The sequence below is a fragment of the Camelus dromedarius genome, chromosome 3 (genome assembly GCF_036321535.1).
Source record: "Camelus dromedarius isolate mCamDro1 chromosome 3, mCamDro1.pat, whole genome shotgun sequence".
Taxonomy (NCBI): Eukaryota; Metazoa; Chordata; class Mammalia; order Artiodactyla; family Camelidae; genus Camelus; species Camelus dromedarius.
The window spans coordinates 47,884,658-47,900,773 of NC_087438.1; the positions used below are offsets into that span (position 1 = coordinate 47,884,658).

Sequence of the window (16,116 nt, forward strand, 5' to 3'; positions counted from 1 at the left end):
GGGAGCTTTATCAAGTTGAGTCCTGAGTCTTTTCTGGTATGACAAAATAGTCCAGGCTTGTGTTGTACATTTCCTACCCTTAGCCTGCAATGAGACATTTTTCTGAGAGCCCTCATTTCTTTTAAGTGAAAATGGTATGTGGAGACCACTAGGATAAACTGTAAAAGCCAAAATTGTTGATTTAAAAAATTGTGTGTGTTAAAGACTAGCTTTGAAGAAAGTTCTATTGTATCATGTTTTCCTCACTTTTATTTTGAATGTTCTCAGTCTGATGACAAAAGAGATTACTTGACCAGCTCTTTTTAATGATACTTAAAATAAAACCAAAATTTAGGTTTCCTCATCTACATCATATGAAAGTTCAGTGGTCAGAGATTGCCTCCTTTGGTTCCTTAAGATAATTATTTCCAACACCTTTGAAAAAAAAAAAAACGCTATTTCTTGCCTAGATTTCAGTTTCTAACAGTAGATTTCCTTTTAAGCACAATACATTGCTATTGAGAAGTTTACTACATAGTTTTTAAAAAAATTTTTTTTCTAGCTGATTTCATGCCAATATTGGGAACCAACCTAAATCCAGAGTTCATTTCAGTCTGCAATAATGCCACATGGGCAATTGGAGAAATCTCCATTCAAATGGGTAAGATTTTTTCCCCCTTTTAAAAGTATAAATTTTTAGATGATACAATATTTTTGTAATTGCCTTTTTTAATGAGCTTTATGTATATAAATATATAACATCATAGTTAATAAAGGGAGCAAAATATTTTACATTGATATTTTAACATTCCGACTTTTTGTTTGTTTTCTCTTTTGGTAATGATCTAGGTATAGAGATGCAGCCTTATATTCCTATGGTGTTGCACCAGCTTGTAGAAATCATTAACAGACCCAACACACCAAAGACGTTGTTAGAGAATACAGGTACCATATGACTGAACTGTTACAGTGAAAAGAAAATTTATTTGCCTTCGTAATTTTAAGTCAAGATGCGTAGAGAAACCAAAGCAAAGCTAGCTTTAGAAACCCAGCTTATTAACAGCTATTTTGGATTCTCATTAATGAGTTATACTGTTTTAGCTTCATTATGTAACCAGTTTAAAGAAACTTTAAAAAAAAAAAACAAAAACACTTTCTCCCCTATTAACAGTATTTTAGTACTCCCTGAAATTGACCCAGCTATAAAATAACTGCTGAACAATATGAATTTTACTTTTACATTAATTAAGAGAGTAACTCATAGCTGGGGAGTAATGATTTTTTTTTTTCAATCTGTAAAAATATGGCCGAAAATCGATTACACTGTAGTGGCTAGTTTGTTAACAATGGCATATGTATTTTGTATTTCATTGTATATTTTTCTTCAAATTGGGAACTTAAGCAGTATCTTGTGGGATTTTTATTCAGGAAGCTTGTTTCTCTTTTGCATTTATAGAGAGCATGTTTGTATTAAAGAATACCTTCCATACTATAGAACACATTTCAGGGAGATTTCTTTCTACCCTCCCTGATTTTTGCTAATAATGATTTCAAAATATAAATTTTGTTTTTGATCAGGTATGTCTTTTTCTGTATATGCGAAGATAATTCCAGTAATATGTTCATAGTCAATGAATGCCTCACCAAAATACTGGACAAAGAGTCAAATGAGGTTTTCTAAGTAAAAATTTATTTTCAAAGGCATTTTAATTTTACATTTTTAATTATAAAAAGTGTTATATCCTAATGTGATTTAAATTGGTATGTTTATTGGTATGGAAGGATATCTTTTAATTATGAAACAGTTATATGGCTGTTTGGCTGTATGGGTACTGTTTATAGCATAAAGTGAATTAGATTTTCTTGCTGAAAAGCACAAAAATCTATGTATAGGATGGTTATGAAATTTTGTCAGGTTTTTTTTTTCTGTTTAGAATGCAGTACCTATACATGACATTCAGATTTAGAACACTTGCCATTATAAAATTACTGTTGAACCTTAAGAAACTTCCTATTTATTTTTAAATGTGAATGCATAACTGCAAATAAATGTTGAGTGTAATGTGTATTAAAGTTTCTTGTGGGATATCAGTTGAATTTATTACAGTTCCTTGAACAAATTGGCTTTATTTATAAGATTATATTCGTAGTATGATTCTACCCTAAAGAAAGCAAAAGGTGGTTGATAATGCCTTTCAAGTTGTTGAATTGAATTGATTGAGAAACATACTTGGGATTCACTGGATTTTTCTTGTCACAAGTGGCTGCAGAAAATGTTTCTCTTATTCCTTACCCAAAAGAGTTGGGCAGATTATTATTAAAATAAAATTAGTGTCAATGACTAATAATCCATAGGTTTTAGCAACTTAATTACCATTATCTTATTATTTCATAAAGCCAATTCCTTAGTGTATGCAGTTATTTGCTTTTTTTTCTAATTAGTATATCCTACACTGAACTTTTTCAATGGACCATCATCTGCTTTATCGCATGTTTCATTGGATTGTTCATACTTGCCTGTTTAATGAGAATGTTGCATAGTTTGTGTCTTTTGAACATAGGTTTTCTTTCTCTTGCTTCATATGAATCTGCTGGATTTTAGTATTATCTGTGTAGTTTGCTTCAAGTAATCCTTAAACATTTTTCTTTACCCCCACCCTTTTTTTATGAAAGGTTAACCTGTAAGTTTTTGAGAGAACACCATTAAAGCACCTCATGGTTTGTTTTCTGTTTGTATTTTTTTTCCCGTTGTGTATAAATGTATTTATATGTATGTACCTTTGAATTGCAGAATGCAGTTCTGAGTGGCACTTGTTTTAGCTCTTTGTAAGTTTAAGGATTTTGATGGTAAATATATGTTTGATTAATTCCCACTTCAAATTTTTAAAACATAAAATATTAGCATGTAATCAGTATGTTTTATGATCTATATTATCTATGGTGTGCTGTGCCTTTTAAGCAAGGACAGAATATTTGTTCCTTTGGTCCACATAATCACATCTCATTACAGTGGACTGTAGATTTCCTTTATGTCAAATATGGTTTTAAATTAGTGGACTGTTATTATCATTATCATTGCCAGTAGAGGTTTTTTTCGAATGGGATTTGACATAGCACAGCAATTTTCCAATCCATTTATTCCGTATGTACCACAACACCTAAAATTTGATAGTTGATTTTGATATCAGGCAACAAATGGTCCACTGGCTTCTTTTGGAAATGTTAGCAAACAAAAATATATATACACCAAAATTTGGATTAAATTCCTAAATAACTTTCAAAGAATGTAAATCACTTATAAAAAGAGATGAAAAGTGAGAAAGATTTTAACTGTTTAAACTTCTGAGAAGTGTGTTTGAATAGACAATTCAGAAATGTAATCATTCACATTTACTAATGTTTCTTTGGGGAAAAACATAGATTTCATTATTAAACTCTGAAATTTCAACTGGCTTTGAAGGAAGAATCTAAGTCCGTCTGTTTAATCGCTCATCTTTTTATCAAAAATATTTTGACACTTGATTGAGCAAGATAAGCAGTTCATCATGGTTTTTGGTGTTCTCTCAATCTTTGAAGTTTTTTTAATTCCTTTTGTTTTTCTTTTTCCAAGAGTATGCCATATATGTTGCTGCCCCTTATTATAGGGGGTGGTAATAAACAGCACTGGTGAAATCTTATGTTTATTATCATACACAAATTCTGTTGGTTTCTGTTTCTGAGTTATTTGTTGTTTTTTCTTTATTTTTTCTCCTTCCCCCTCATTTGCTCATGTCTTGGTTGGCGTTTGGTGGTGTATAACCGTGATTGCGTTACCTTAGCAATAACAATTGGTCGTCTTGGTTACGTTTGTCCTCAAGAGGTGGCCCCCATGCTACAGCAGTTTATAAGACCCTGGTGTGTATTATTCAATCTTTTTTTTTAATTCATTTTTCTTCACTCTTTCTTTCTCTTTCTATCTCACTTTTAGATATATTTTCAGTTGGTTACAAAAATCACAATCCTTAATCATTGCCAACCATGTGACTAATCTTGTCCTATCAGGTTTGTGAGGTTTTTCAGTAGCATCGTCATGTATATTTATTTTATGTTGTGGCTAACGACTAATTGATGCATGGGATAAGATTGTCACATGCTTGCTGTGTTAAAAAGCTTGATTATACATAAAAAGCATTTAAATATCCACCAGTAAAATAAAGATGCATGCAAATTCTATAAATTGAGGTTTTTGCATTATGTTTCTTTTTAGAATTAATTTGAAAACTTGGATTGCATTAAGAAATACATGTTTAAATTTGTTATGTATAAAAATCTTATTTGCTTGTTAATGTAAAAGTTAAACATCTACACCATAAGCTGTATAATAATAGTTTCTATTGTGGCAGTATATCCTATGTTCTGCTGCTTTCAATTGACAATCTTTCAATTCAAGTCATTTTTTTAGTAGTGTTTAATGGAATACAAGTCATAATACAGTTTTTTAAATTGTTAATTTATTCTTGGCTCAAGCTCATTAATTTAAATGGGAGATTAAAATCAATTATTATTACTTAGATGCAGTCTATTAGTAAGAAATGTGAATTTCATGATTTCCACTATGTTGAGATTAAATGGGCCCAGCGTAATACAGGAAGTGTGAGAAACTTAAGCTTTATGAAAATTCTTTGAATATAAACATTATCTCTACTCTGGTGCTTATTCCATTAAATACTGTCCATTAGTATTGTAGTTGAACGTGCTTCTTACTTAAATGCTAAACTCAATTCTATGATTTAATAGGTGCACCTCTCTGAGAAACATAAGGGACAATGAGGAAAAGGATTCAGCATTTCGTGGGATTTGTACCATGATCAGTGTGAATCCCAGTGGAGTAATCCAAGTAAGATGTTCATAAGGATTTAACTTTTAATATTCTGAATAATGAAACGTCAATGGAGGAAATATTTTAGAACTATAATTATAAAAATATTCACTTAGGATACTGAAGCAAACTATGTTTCAAATGTTGTATATATCCTAATATCTTGAAATGATAATGCCTATTTTTTATTTCCTAAATCTTTTTTTGTTATATAATAATAGATTAGGAGAAAATTATATTCTTGACTTGAATTAAGCCATAGCTTCTTTCATCCATATTTGTATCTCATTTATTTACTTTGTAAATGTCTCCTATCCATGAATATCAATATACTGAGTTTGAGGATCTCTCCATTTAAGAGAGTAGGTTATTCTGTCTGTAACTTAGAAATCAAACTTAGATTAGAAACTCAGTAGTGTGAATAAAATAGAATATTGAATCAGCCATTGAAACTGCTTTAACTTTGAGAGCTTATGATTTATTCATCTTTGTCTTGTTTTCTGTCCTAGTTCATATTATATTTAGACATCTTTGGCATTTAAAAAAAATTATTTGGCAGCAGTGTCAAACATGAATCTGATCAAACCTCTGGATCCAGCTGACATAAAACAAAGGAATGTGTTGACTGACACCATGTGTATAAAACCAACAGAATGCAGGCTGTGGGGCTCTAGGTTAAATGCCCCAGGGTCCTCAAAAGATAAATTGTAAGGAAAAGAAAGTTGTGGGAATGGTTTCAGGAAAACCTTTCACTTTCAAGAGATAGGTACTTTGAATATTTATTTAATTGAGACCTTTTGATATTTCCTATCTTACACAAACTCCTGTGCTGTATGTTAACTCAGGTTTAGAAACACATGTGAATCACTGGCTTATAAAATTCAAGTTGAGGTAGGTGATAGGCATTGAAAACTTACCAATTAGCTCATTTTGGCTAATTTCACATTTGTAAAACATTAATAACTTACTATTAAAACAAGCCAGTGCTATCTTAAAAGATGGTCCCTAGTAGCAAAATAACCTCCTAGCATTGAGTTTCCGGGATTTTTCCAATATTTAAGAATTTTGTGTCACCTTAAATATGTTTTGGAGGTATCTGATATGATGTACTGTATTAAGAAGGAGCCTTTTCCTACAGGAATTTTTTTTTCAATACCTTTTTTTCCCTTTTGAATTGACATTTAAGCATTGAAAGTAACATGTGTGTTGCTCAGGAAATCACTACCAACTTAAGAGTTGGTAGAAATGCATCTCTTTGACAGGCCTGAAGCAGTTACTGCTGCTAAGGTTTCCACTACGAATGCGAGAAGAAAGTGTCCTCCCACTTTCTGTCGGATTATAGCAGCCCAGATTGAATGGGGGATTGCAGGGAGATTTTTTTTTTTTTTTTTTTTTTTTTTTTTTGCAATTCATAAGTAACTTTGTGAACAGTAAAAGCCTGCTTTACACCAAGTAAGAATTTGAGTTTACAAGAAAAGTATTGGGAAATATTTCCCTACACTGTTGACTTCCAATTGATTCCACTTTTAAAAGCATAAAGGTTCTGTCTAAGAAAATTAAAGACAAGCCAAAAAAAAAAAGAGTTAGTAGTAGTTTCTACTTTTTACATACTTTATTTGGATACAGTTAAAGAAACATCTTAAGTTTTATTTTTGATGTTTAAATTTTTAGCATTGGACTTTGGTATTTGGAAGACATAAGGAATCTTATTTGAGTAAATCATAAACTTTGGGCACAGGCATTTTATCTGCTTCAGTGTGTTTTAGCACATACTTTCGTATTAGTAAATTTTGTAATTAGAGGTTCTCTGAATTTAATAGTGAGATTGAAGGTTGTCACAACATAAGCGATATATTGTATGTTGAACTGTTGCTTCAGTGTGATAGTCAAGATTAGAAAATACTTAAATATTTCAAGCATATACCTATTGTCACCTTGTTCTTTTAGTCAGAATAACCTGTTTATTTTTAGGTAATGGTCTGAGCATTGGGTGTTTCGGTTTTTCTTTTGAGTTGGGTTGGGCTAGGTGTTATTTGTAACTACATAATTTTTCTTCTAACTTATGAACATTTCATTTAAGTTTCTATCTAAAGATGGATCTTGAAATTTAGACATTAATTCCTATTCTTTAAATCAAGGTTGTTTTGCATATACTTAAATAGCTTTAAATTATTTCTAGGGTAGTCAACTGTAAAGTTATTGAATTTATGTAATTTTCTAATCCAATAAATGAAGGTTTTTTTAAATTGGCGCTTATTTGGTGCTTTCAGCCCTTGCTGATGCTAAATGTTTACTAGACTGGGGTTTTGTTTTGTAATGTGAAATGAAATACTAGAGGGCAGTAAGTTCCAATATAAACTGAATGAGTAGTGGTTCTTTGCTGGAGTAATAGAGACAACCATTAAGAAATCACATATAATTCTTTATGATTATAGCTGATTAAAAAAAATTTTTTACCAAATATTCTGTTGATATATATTCATGTATCTTTTATTGTGTTTGACAAATATAATACCAACCTAAAATGTATTTCTTGCTTGTTACAGGATTTTATATTTTTTTGTGATGCTGTTGCATCATGGATTAACCCAAAAGATGATCTGAGAGACATGTTCTGTAAGGTAACTAAAAAGTCTTCATGATTCACATCTTGTGACTGTTACAGTCCTAGCTGGAAAGTTTAAATTATATTTCATATGAAACTTAGACTCTTCATCAGTATTGGTAGACTATATAACTTTTGTTCTTGGTAAAGAAGTTGAATTGATCTTTTCTTAAAGTACAGTAGAGCATGTACTTTAAAAATATTTTCTCAAGCACTATGACTGATTCATGTAGTCCCATTATCCCAATGCAAAATAGCATATATTTTGAAACACGACTGGCTAAGATTTGGAGTATAATATAATCTGTTGAACTAAGTAAATATAAGTGGTCACAACAGAGATTAAATCTGTGTGTTTTTTAGTGATGCCTTCTTTTGATTTGCTCCTGTCAGCACTCAACTATAACAAAATAAAACGCTGCTACACATTTGAATTATTTAATATTAAAATCAGTGAACTGTAGTTGCAACCATGAACCCAAAGCTTTGTATATTTTCAATTTGAATAAATTAAATATGGCATAAAAATTTCATCCCTTGGGTGAATTCTATCTTTTTTGCTTTGTTTTCCATTAGTAGTATGTTAGAGATTGCTTAGAATACATCTGTTACTAGGACACTTGCTGAATTCTAAATTTCTCAAAGCAAAGTTTAGCATATTCTATGAGGTGCTTTTAGGCAAGACATGGAATGGTGTAGAATTCAACAAAGTTTGAGAATAACTACTTTAAAATGTGTTAAATTTTAGAATAATAAAATAAGGTTTGATTTCAGAAGCTTTGCAGATATGAGAGTCTCTCTTTTGCTATTGATAAATTAATGATTTTTTTTTTTTTTTACTCTTTGTAGATCCTTCATGGATTTAAAAATCAAGTTGGGGATGAAAATTGGAGGCGTTTCTCTGACCAGTTTCCGCTTCCCTTAAAAGAGCGTCTTGCAGCTTTTTATGGTGTTTAATCTCATACACTTAAGCTGCAGTCCCATAATTAGGGGTAAGTTGTTAAGAAATTTGGAATTTTTCAGCATAAAGAAACTTAGGACTTAAATATAAAATTACTGAATAGAATAAAAGCTATTTGTTCTCCACAGAAGTTAAGGTAAACAAGTCTCATGTTATATTGGACCTTAGAATTACTTAAGCGAAGGCTAGAGACTTTAAGAGAACTAGCAAGCAAGATAAAATGCATGGTTCCACTTTGAATCCTAGGGAGAAAGAAATCCAAGTTAGTATGCTAGTTAGATTATCAGCATTTCTTCGGCTATTCCTTTTTTCAACTTCTGCCCTATAAAAAAGGTCACCAGCATTCACTGTGGCAGGTTAGAGATGATTTCGTTTTAAAGCATGAGTCTGTCATCTCTTACATATCAAGGACTTTTCTATGTTGGGAGCTTTAGAGAAAATCAGGCTGAATTAGAACTGGATTTGGGCTTAGTAAATATGAGCTTATTATTTATTCTTCATATTTCATCGAGCACACCTACCTTGTACCCAGCACTGTGTTTTAAAATGATCAGTGGGAGATTCTGTTTTGATTTGGGGTGGTAGTGGAATAAGTCCACTTGGACTCTTGTTCCAGTTTTTCTGACTTGTTGGTCAAACTAACAATTCTGGTCTCTTAGCCTTAGTTCCCTGGTTATTATGAGGATTGAATACTAAGCTGTATGTGATGCCAGAACTTAGTATGTTGCCTTAGACCCTTAAGTTGGCTGAATAAATGTTAGGAATATGGGTTAGTATAGTCATCCAGAACTTTAGCTTTTGAATGTGAGCTGAGACCTGTTCAACTGGAGAGCCAGAGAGTGTACTCATTGTGTGTCCAGAAGACATAACGCTTATTTGAATGGCCTTTTATGTTGGAGTTTTTGTTTGCATACTTGTTTGTTTACTCTGAACTAGATTTTAAACTTGGAAAGATTGCAACATCTAAATTGACTAATCTCAGAGGGTAGTAGAAACGGATTTTGCAGCCTCTGGAATGTCTCAGACCCCTTTGTGTATGTTGTCCCATGGTGATCTTGAGCCCTTATTTGTGTCTTGTGGGTTTAGTATTTTAGAAAAGTGCTTGATTCACATGAGAATTGACTTCTGGCATCAAGGGCTAAAAGATTAAAACTGGACTAGCATTGAAAATGTGTTTATCAGAAAAATCAAGAGGCCTGGGGTTTAGGAAATGACTTGAGTAAAATAAGGTTGGAAGAATTGTTATTAGAAACATCAAGAAAACAGGAGTTAAAATTTACTTTTTGGTATTTGCTGAATATAGTGGCCTTGGTGCAGTGTGAACACTGTTAATACTTCCTAAACCAAAACATCAGACAAAACAACCAAAACTGTCATGCTTTTTTTTTTTTTTTTTTTTGGCTTAATATTGGGGGAAAGAATAATATTTTAATTCTCACTAAGGAAAGTGATTGTCCTAAATAAAGTGCTACTTAATTTTGAAGATAGTAGGGCAACTTATTGTGTAAGAAATAACCAGCTCCTGTTGGAACCCATTGTGCAGAAGGGGATAAAGAATTAGATTGATGGCATCTTATGAAGTGTATTTCATCTGTGTAACGTGCTACACACCTCTCTATGCATGTCCCCAGCTTGGAGTCACTTTTCACATCTGATGCAGGTGACGTTGAGAGCCACAGGAGAAGGAAGCAACGTGGTTCTCATTAGCATGATCTTAGACAATTTATCCAATTTCTCATTTTCTTTAGGTAGAGGTATCATTGTTACTTAATTTTGTGTTCCCCTGGCTTTAAAAGAAAAAGTTTTGTTTAAGTTATAAAATTATTCTATTTTGCTTTCTTACAGGTCCTTCAGTCTTGGAGACTATGAGGGAGCCTCTGCACCCAGGGAAAATGTTACCCTTTACAGGGGGGAAGGGTAAACCAGTAGGGAATACAGTACAATCCCAACCCTACTGGGAGGGGCGGGAGGGAGGTGTTGCCGTCACTGTATTAAGTCGATGTTGGGAAACGTTTTAACATCTGGAGCCTTTGTGGGTGGAAATCTGTCTCCAATTACAACTCCGCACTGGATGAGAAGAAACAAAAAATCTATTCGATCTACTCACTAAGCAGTACATTCTGGAATATTATGGGGAATCGTACCAAAACAAGAACCATATAAATGATGCATAGGGATAAGAAAGAGTAAAAATTATATAGCGCACAATAAAGGAAACCTAAGAATGGGGGGTTACAAAACAGTAAAGTTTTTTTTTTTTTATTTAAAGGTTTTTATAAAATTTCCCACATAGTGGGGCCTTGTTTTTGCATGCTGACGAAGAACTACACAAATGAAGCTAATAGAGTTAAAATCAGCTTGCCTACCCATAGAAGCAGGTTCTTGGAAGTTACAATTTAAGGTACCCCAAAAAGTTGGAAATAAAACAACAAATTTAAACAATGAAGCACCCTGTGAAATGCCAAATGAGTCACTCCTTTCACCTTTATGGGGTGGGCAGGGCGGGCGGGATAAATGGGGTTGGGCATATCAGACTAAAGATTGACATCTTGGTTTCGCATTAAAACATCAATGTAGTGGATATAATTTGATGGTTGTACTTCATTAGACTTAATTTCTAGGCCAAGACATTATTTTTAAAGTGCAGTTTAAGGTTCGGGCATGCATTCTGGCTCATAGTGATTGAAAGTACTTTAAATTAGTGGGGAAGTAGCATGCTTGCATCACATAGAGTGAGATTGGTATTCAGTTACCTCTGTTGCGCCAGTTTGTGTTGCAGTTTACCAATTCAATATAGCCCTGCATTTAAAATTCCTTTTTAAGATTTGTGAATTTTATTTTCATTAAGAATATAGATATAAAGTACTGTAGTTTACAGCTAGGCCTTGAAATATCTTTTTAGGATCTGTTAGGAATAAGATTGATATTGTATTGTGTGTAACCTGCACAATGTGGAAAGCTGATATACCTGTGCAAAATCTTTGCCTCTGTGCTGTCAGTGTGATGTGCTTTCTGCATGGTTATATACTACTAGTGATTTTATCAAAACTTCTAAAACTTAAATTACATGGTAAAAGATCTGTAAGAGGCTGCATAAATGTTAGTTGGCACATAAGGACAATTGTAGAAGTTGACGACATGATTGCTATATTTCAATGTTTATTCCCACTCAACATATTGCCTTCTAAGCTTTCTTTTTTTGTTCAAAGCATGATCTTAAAGATATGTTTAAGTTAATGGATGTAATGCAGGGTTCCTACACTGTATTGGCGCATGTTGGTGGCCCTCTGTGCCCTAGATATATGCACACAGGGTGCAAGTAAAAAGCTACAGAGTGAAAGTTGGTTTGGATCCTCTTCATTTCATTTGTTTAGCTTTTCTGTTATTTTTCTCTACTTACATGTATTCCTGTGAATAAATCCTTGTTAAGTTAACCCTTTACTTTTCCTTCCATGTGTATTTTCTTATATACTGTGAATGTGAAAACCTAACTGGTACACTTGATCTTGTGTCCATATGAAAGTGCAAGTCTTTATTAATTTGGATTGCCTGAACAGTGTATCCCATGATGATGAAGGAAAATGGAGAGATTTTTCTTTTTAACTCTGCTGGTCAGAGATGAAGCCACACCTTTCCATTTTTCAATGCTGCATATTTAATCTGCAACAGAAATGTTAAGCCATAACAACCTTTTTATATTTTAGTTTGTCACCTTTGCATTGCAGAATAAATACTGAATAACCATTTTTATAAGTAGTTGCTCCTCTTTGCATGGTTCTATTCTTCTAAAGGTGTTGAATGATACAGCCATTGCACTGAAGTTTGAGCTGTATGCGTGTGAATTTATAAATACCGTTTCAAAAAATTTCAAATGCATGGTAGCATGCAGAAAGGTTTTGTTGTTGTGTGTGTGTGTGTGTGTGTGTGTGTTTTTTTTAACATGTTCTTTCACCTTCTTTCCTCTGCTTTGGCTTTGCAAATTTCAGTCTGTAGAGCCTGAAATTAGATCGCATTTTATAATGCCCTTTTTTTTTTTTAAATTATAAGTTGGATCCAAAAGGTATATAGCATTTTGCTTTCCAGTATCATTGCCTCACTGGAAGCTCAAATTTGCTTCCTAGTTAGTCTTTAAAACCTGATTAGGGTAGATATTTTATCCTTAACTTCTAGTGATACTCTGTAGTTTTCAAAAGTTTTTAGAATTTAATATGGGAGATACTTTAATATTTTGGAATAGGTAGTAAACATTTTAAATCAAAAGAAATGGCAAAATTCTTCGGAACACTTTAAAACGAACATATAAAAACAACCTTAAATAAAGCTATCTGGACCTGTGATTGACAAATCTGTATTGACTGAAAAGCTTTATTGTTAACTTCTTGGACTGAAAAGTTGATTTCCAGTTAGGCAGATATGTAAATTAAGAATGTACCCTTTTTTGTAGTCGCTTAGCATGTTTTTAAATTAAAAGAAAACTTAAAGATACAAAATTAGAGTAAGTAAGTATGACTGATAACCTGAGATCAGGTTGGATTTTTTGGGTTTTTCCCCACCTTGAGGTTATTGTTTCTTCCTAATTATATTTCAGTCACATAGTACAGTGTAGGAATTTGCAGAAGCCATTTAAGTTATCTTTTGAGGTAAGCTCCGATTTAGCATTTACTGTTCTGATAAAACTTAATACATCATGGGATATATATATAAAGCAACTTAATTCTTGTGATGTAGTCTTAATAGTTTTGAATGTTGACTGAATGTCTGAGTTTGTCTTTGTTACATTCCAGTGTTTCTGCCTCTTGGCACGCTTAAAGCACGGCTTACTTCATCTGCTCCTTACACACTAAAGTGCTGTTAGTGTGCTCAACTACAGAAATAGCCGCTGCTAAGTGATGTAGATTTTCTACTTGAATATTTTTATGTTGTAGGAACCTCAGGAGGTCAGTGTTTACTGTTTTATATATGCCTTCTTTTTCCTGTTTGAGCTTCTCTCTTTGAAGGATTCTAACAGAACAAAAGCTGCTGATCAACCTAAGTTGGAAACAGAAAGTGTATTTAATATAATTTAAATGCATGTTTGGCAGTTTCATGTTACAGTCCATTAGTAAATGAACTTAGTGCCACAGATATTCATTTATTCAGGAAAGAGTTTTGCTTTTTGTATTGTCTAATCTCTAATAACTTCATACTGTGTAAAAAAAAATCACTTTTTTATATTTTTTGGTTGGTTATTTTCCAAATAATCAACATGTAAATAATCTTTCAGAGCCAGTTCTGATGCTTTACATTATTGCTACTTGATTTTGTGACGCAAGTTAGATTTCAGAAGAATAGATTTTGAAAGACTTAACCAAGCCATTACATCTTAAAAACAAAATAAGTAGCATACATTTTGTAATTAACATATTGATAAACACTGTGATTTTTTTTTTGTTAAGACTTTTTCATTGATCTGAATTGCTTAAATTGCATATATTGTAAAATAGGATCAGATGTATATTTTAAAATAATTTCAACTGACTTTCCTCTATTGAAATGCTTTGTCTACTCAGTTATAAAATATTCAGATACAAGTTTTATCTCAGGTGAATACTCTTGTATCCTTCTTGCTTTGGTGACATATGCTTATAAAGGGTCATTATACTTAATATTTGGGTTTTTTAGTGTATTTCATGAAGAATTTTCCCATTTAGTCTGATTTCCCAGTCCTTATTCTTGCAGACTATAGTGGTATAAATCCTTCCTGGCAAGCCCTTGGCATGCAGGTTTACCTTGAAAGCAAAATTCAGTTTGGTTCTCCTTTTCTCTGAACCCATAAGATAGGAAAGTGGAAAATTTTCTGTCCTGTACTAAATTACCCTGCATAGCTGAAATGCCAGAATTAAAACTAATTATGTCTTAAACCCTTTAGTCTAAATTTAATTTAAACACTTTGCCATAAAGAAAAAAGTGGGGTTTTTTTTGCTTCATATACTTAATCTATATTATTCATATTGAATGTATTAACAGATAACGGTGCAAAAACATTCTTCCCAGGAGAAGAGTGTACATGCATAACTGCAATTTAAATCTTTCCTTTAGTAGTACTTTAAACTTCATACAGCTTTGCTTATTGAATTATTTTTGCAAATAATACAAGGGGGAAAACACTAACTGTTGCTACTAGTACTGTTACTGAAGCGTAGGCATTGAAATCTTGAGGAAAACTGTGGTTTTCAGATTAAGGGCCTAAAATAATCTAGATGAAAAGTCAGATCAATGAAGAGCTGTGTAACAATATTATCTAGTAATACCATGCAAGAGAATTGTATACCTACTTAGTACATAATAATACTGTATTAAATATGGAGATATTTCTAATGCCTCTTAATAATTAATTTTACATGAAAGTTTCATTCACTTGTACACTTTCCAGATGACTTGTGACTAATTTTTCAGTCTTATGTAGATCTTCCCCCATTGGTATTATATGTAGAGAATTCTTTATCTTTATGCCTAATTATTATACTTATTAATTTTAAGGTATACATTTAAATTATAGCAACTGTTTATTGTGATTTGTATCCCAGAATGTATTTTTTTTAAAGTGTATGCATGATTTTGAGGGAAGTTAAAATAGTGATTTTTTTCACCTCTTGTATATTTTAAAACCAAACCAAATCTATTTGCCAATATCACTAAGAAAATAGTATTTTCCCTTTAGTTACAATTTGTGTTCATCTACCATAGAATCCCCTTATACTATGGCTTGGTATTATGCAGAATTAGCTGTTTTGCAAGTCTAAGTATCTTCTTAAAAGCTTACCATATAACACGGTTAGCCTATAAGGCAGTGTTGGTTCCCTCCCCATACCAGCCTCATAAAGGGGTTCTGCTGTACTTGTCCCACATTGCTTCATTGCTGTTTTCCTCTGTGGGTGTAGAACCAAATTAAGATTGGATGAATTTTATGGAGATAATAATAAGACAATACTGTGTAATTAATTTTACTCAATAGATTATCATCTGTGAGAAGAGATGTTTAAACATGGCTAATGACTTCACTTCATATTATGAAACAGTTTTACACTTAATATTCATGTTAATATTGGGTGCAATAATTTAGTAGTTTTAGCTTTAGTTATAAATAACTGGATCTTTCTGCTGACAACTTAGGTTGTATGAGTTATGCTTTAAAAGCTTTAAATCTGATGTTTCCTGTACCTGCCACACTATGTTAGAATGTGTCCTTCAAACATATCCTCCTGCAACTTCTCAAACTGTACTAAATTGATACTTCTTGAAGTCAAACTCTGTGCTAACAGATCTTCATTTTAAATAGAATACGGTTTTAATTTTTGATAAGCTGCTGAATTTTAAAGAGAGTTTTTTGGGGCCACCAAATATTTTGGATCATGCAGAGAATATATATTGTACTGTAGTAATTTTGTATTTACATTTGTATGATGTGACATAATAGATGTGAATGTTAATCACTGCTTGACTATGTTAATAAAGTTGTTTAACTATAGATGTTTCACTCTGATTTTTAAAGAAAGGAAATGAGCTTTCCTTCCCTCCCTCTGTTTTGGGTCCAGATAGGTCTTGTTGGGTTGTTTTTTGCTGTTTGGGTTTTGTTTTGTTTTGTTTGGAGGGATTTTGTTAGCTTACACTTGAGGGGGGCACTCTTGTTTGACATCTGTTTGTAAAATTGAGTACTTAGTTGTATAGTGTAGT

The 16,116-nt window shown here is 32.4% G+C and overlaps 1 protein-coding gene and 1 non-coding gene across 4 annotated transcripts in view; both read left to right on the forward strand.

The window, feature by feature from the left end:
* TNPO1 (transportin 1) overlaps positions 1–15,910 on the forward strand; it is an 85,461-nt gene extending 69,551 nt beyond the window's left edge. For all 3 annotated transcript variants that reach the window (XM_031446636.2, XM_064481429.1, XM_010974985.3), the window contains exons 19-25: positions 542–640; positions 829–924; positions 3,798–3,873; positions 4,756–4,855; positions 7,384–7,458; positions 8,292–8,434; positions 10,249–15,910. In XM_031446636.2, the coding sequence (XP_031302496.1) occupies positions 542–640; positions 829–924; positions 3,798–3,873; positions 4,756–4,855; positions 7,384–7,458; positions 8,292–8,399 (554 nt within the window). In that variant the 3' untranslated portion in view covers positions 8,400–8,434; positions 10,249–15,910. The remainder of the gene's footprint in view (positions 1–541; positions 641–828; positions 925–3,797; positions 3,874–4,755; positions 4,856–7,383; positions 7,459–8,291; positions 8,435–10,248) is intronic.
* On the forward strand, positions 6,083–6,208 carry LOC116152381 (small nucleolar RNA SNORA31). Its single transcript, XR_004136020.1, has one exon. It is a non-coding gene; the product is annotated as a small nucleolar RNA SNORA31 (small nucleolar RNA).
* Positions 15,911–16,116: the final 206 nt, after the last annotated feature.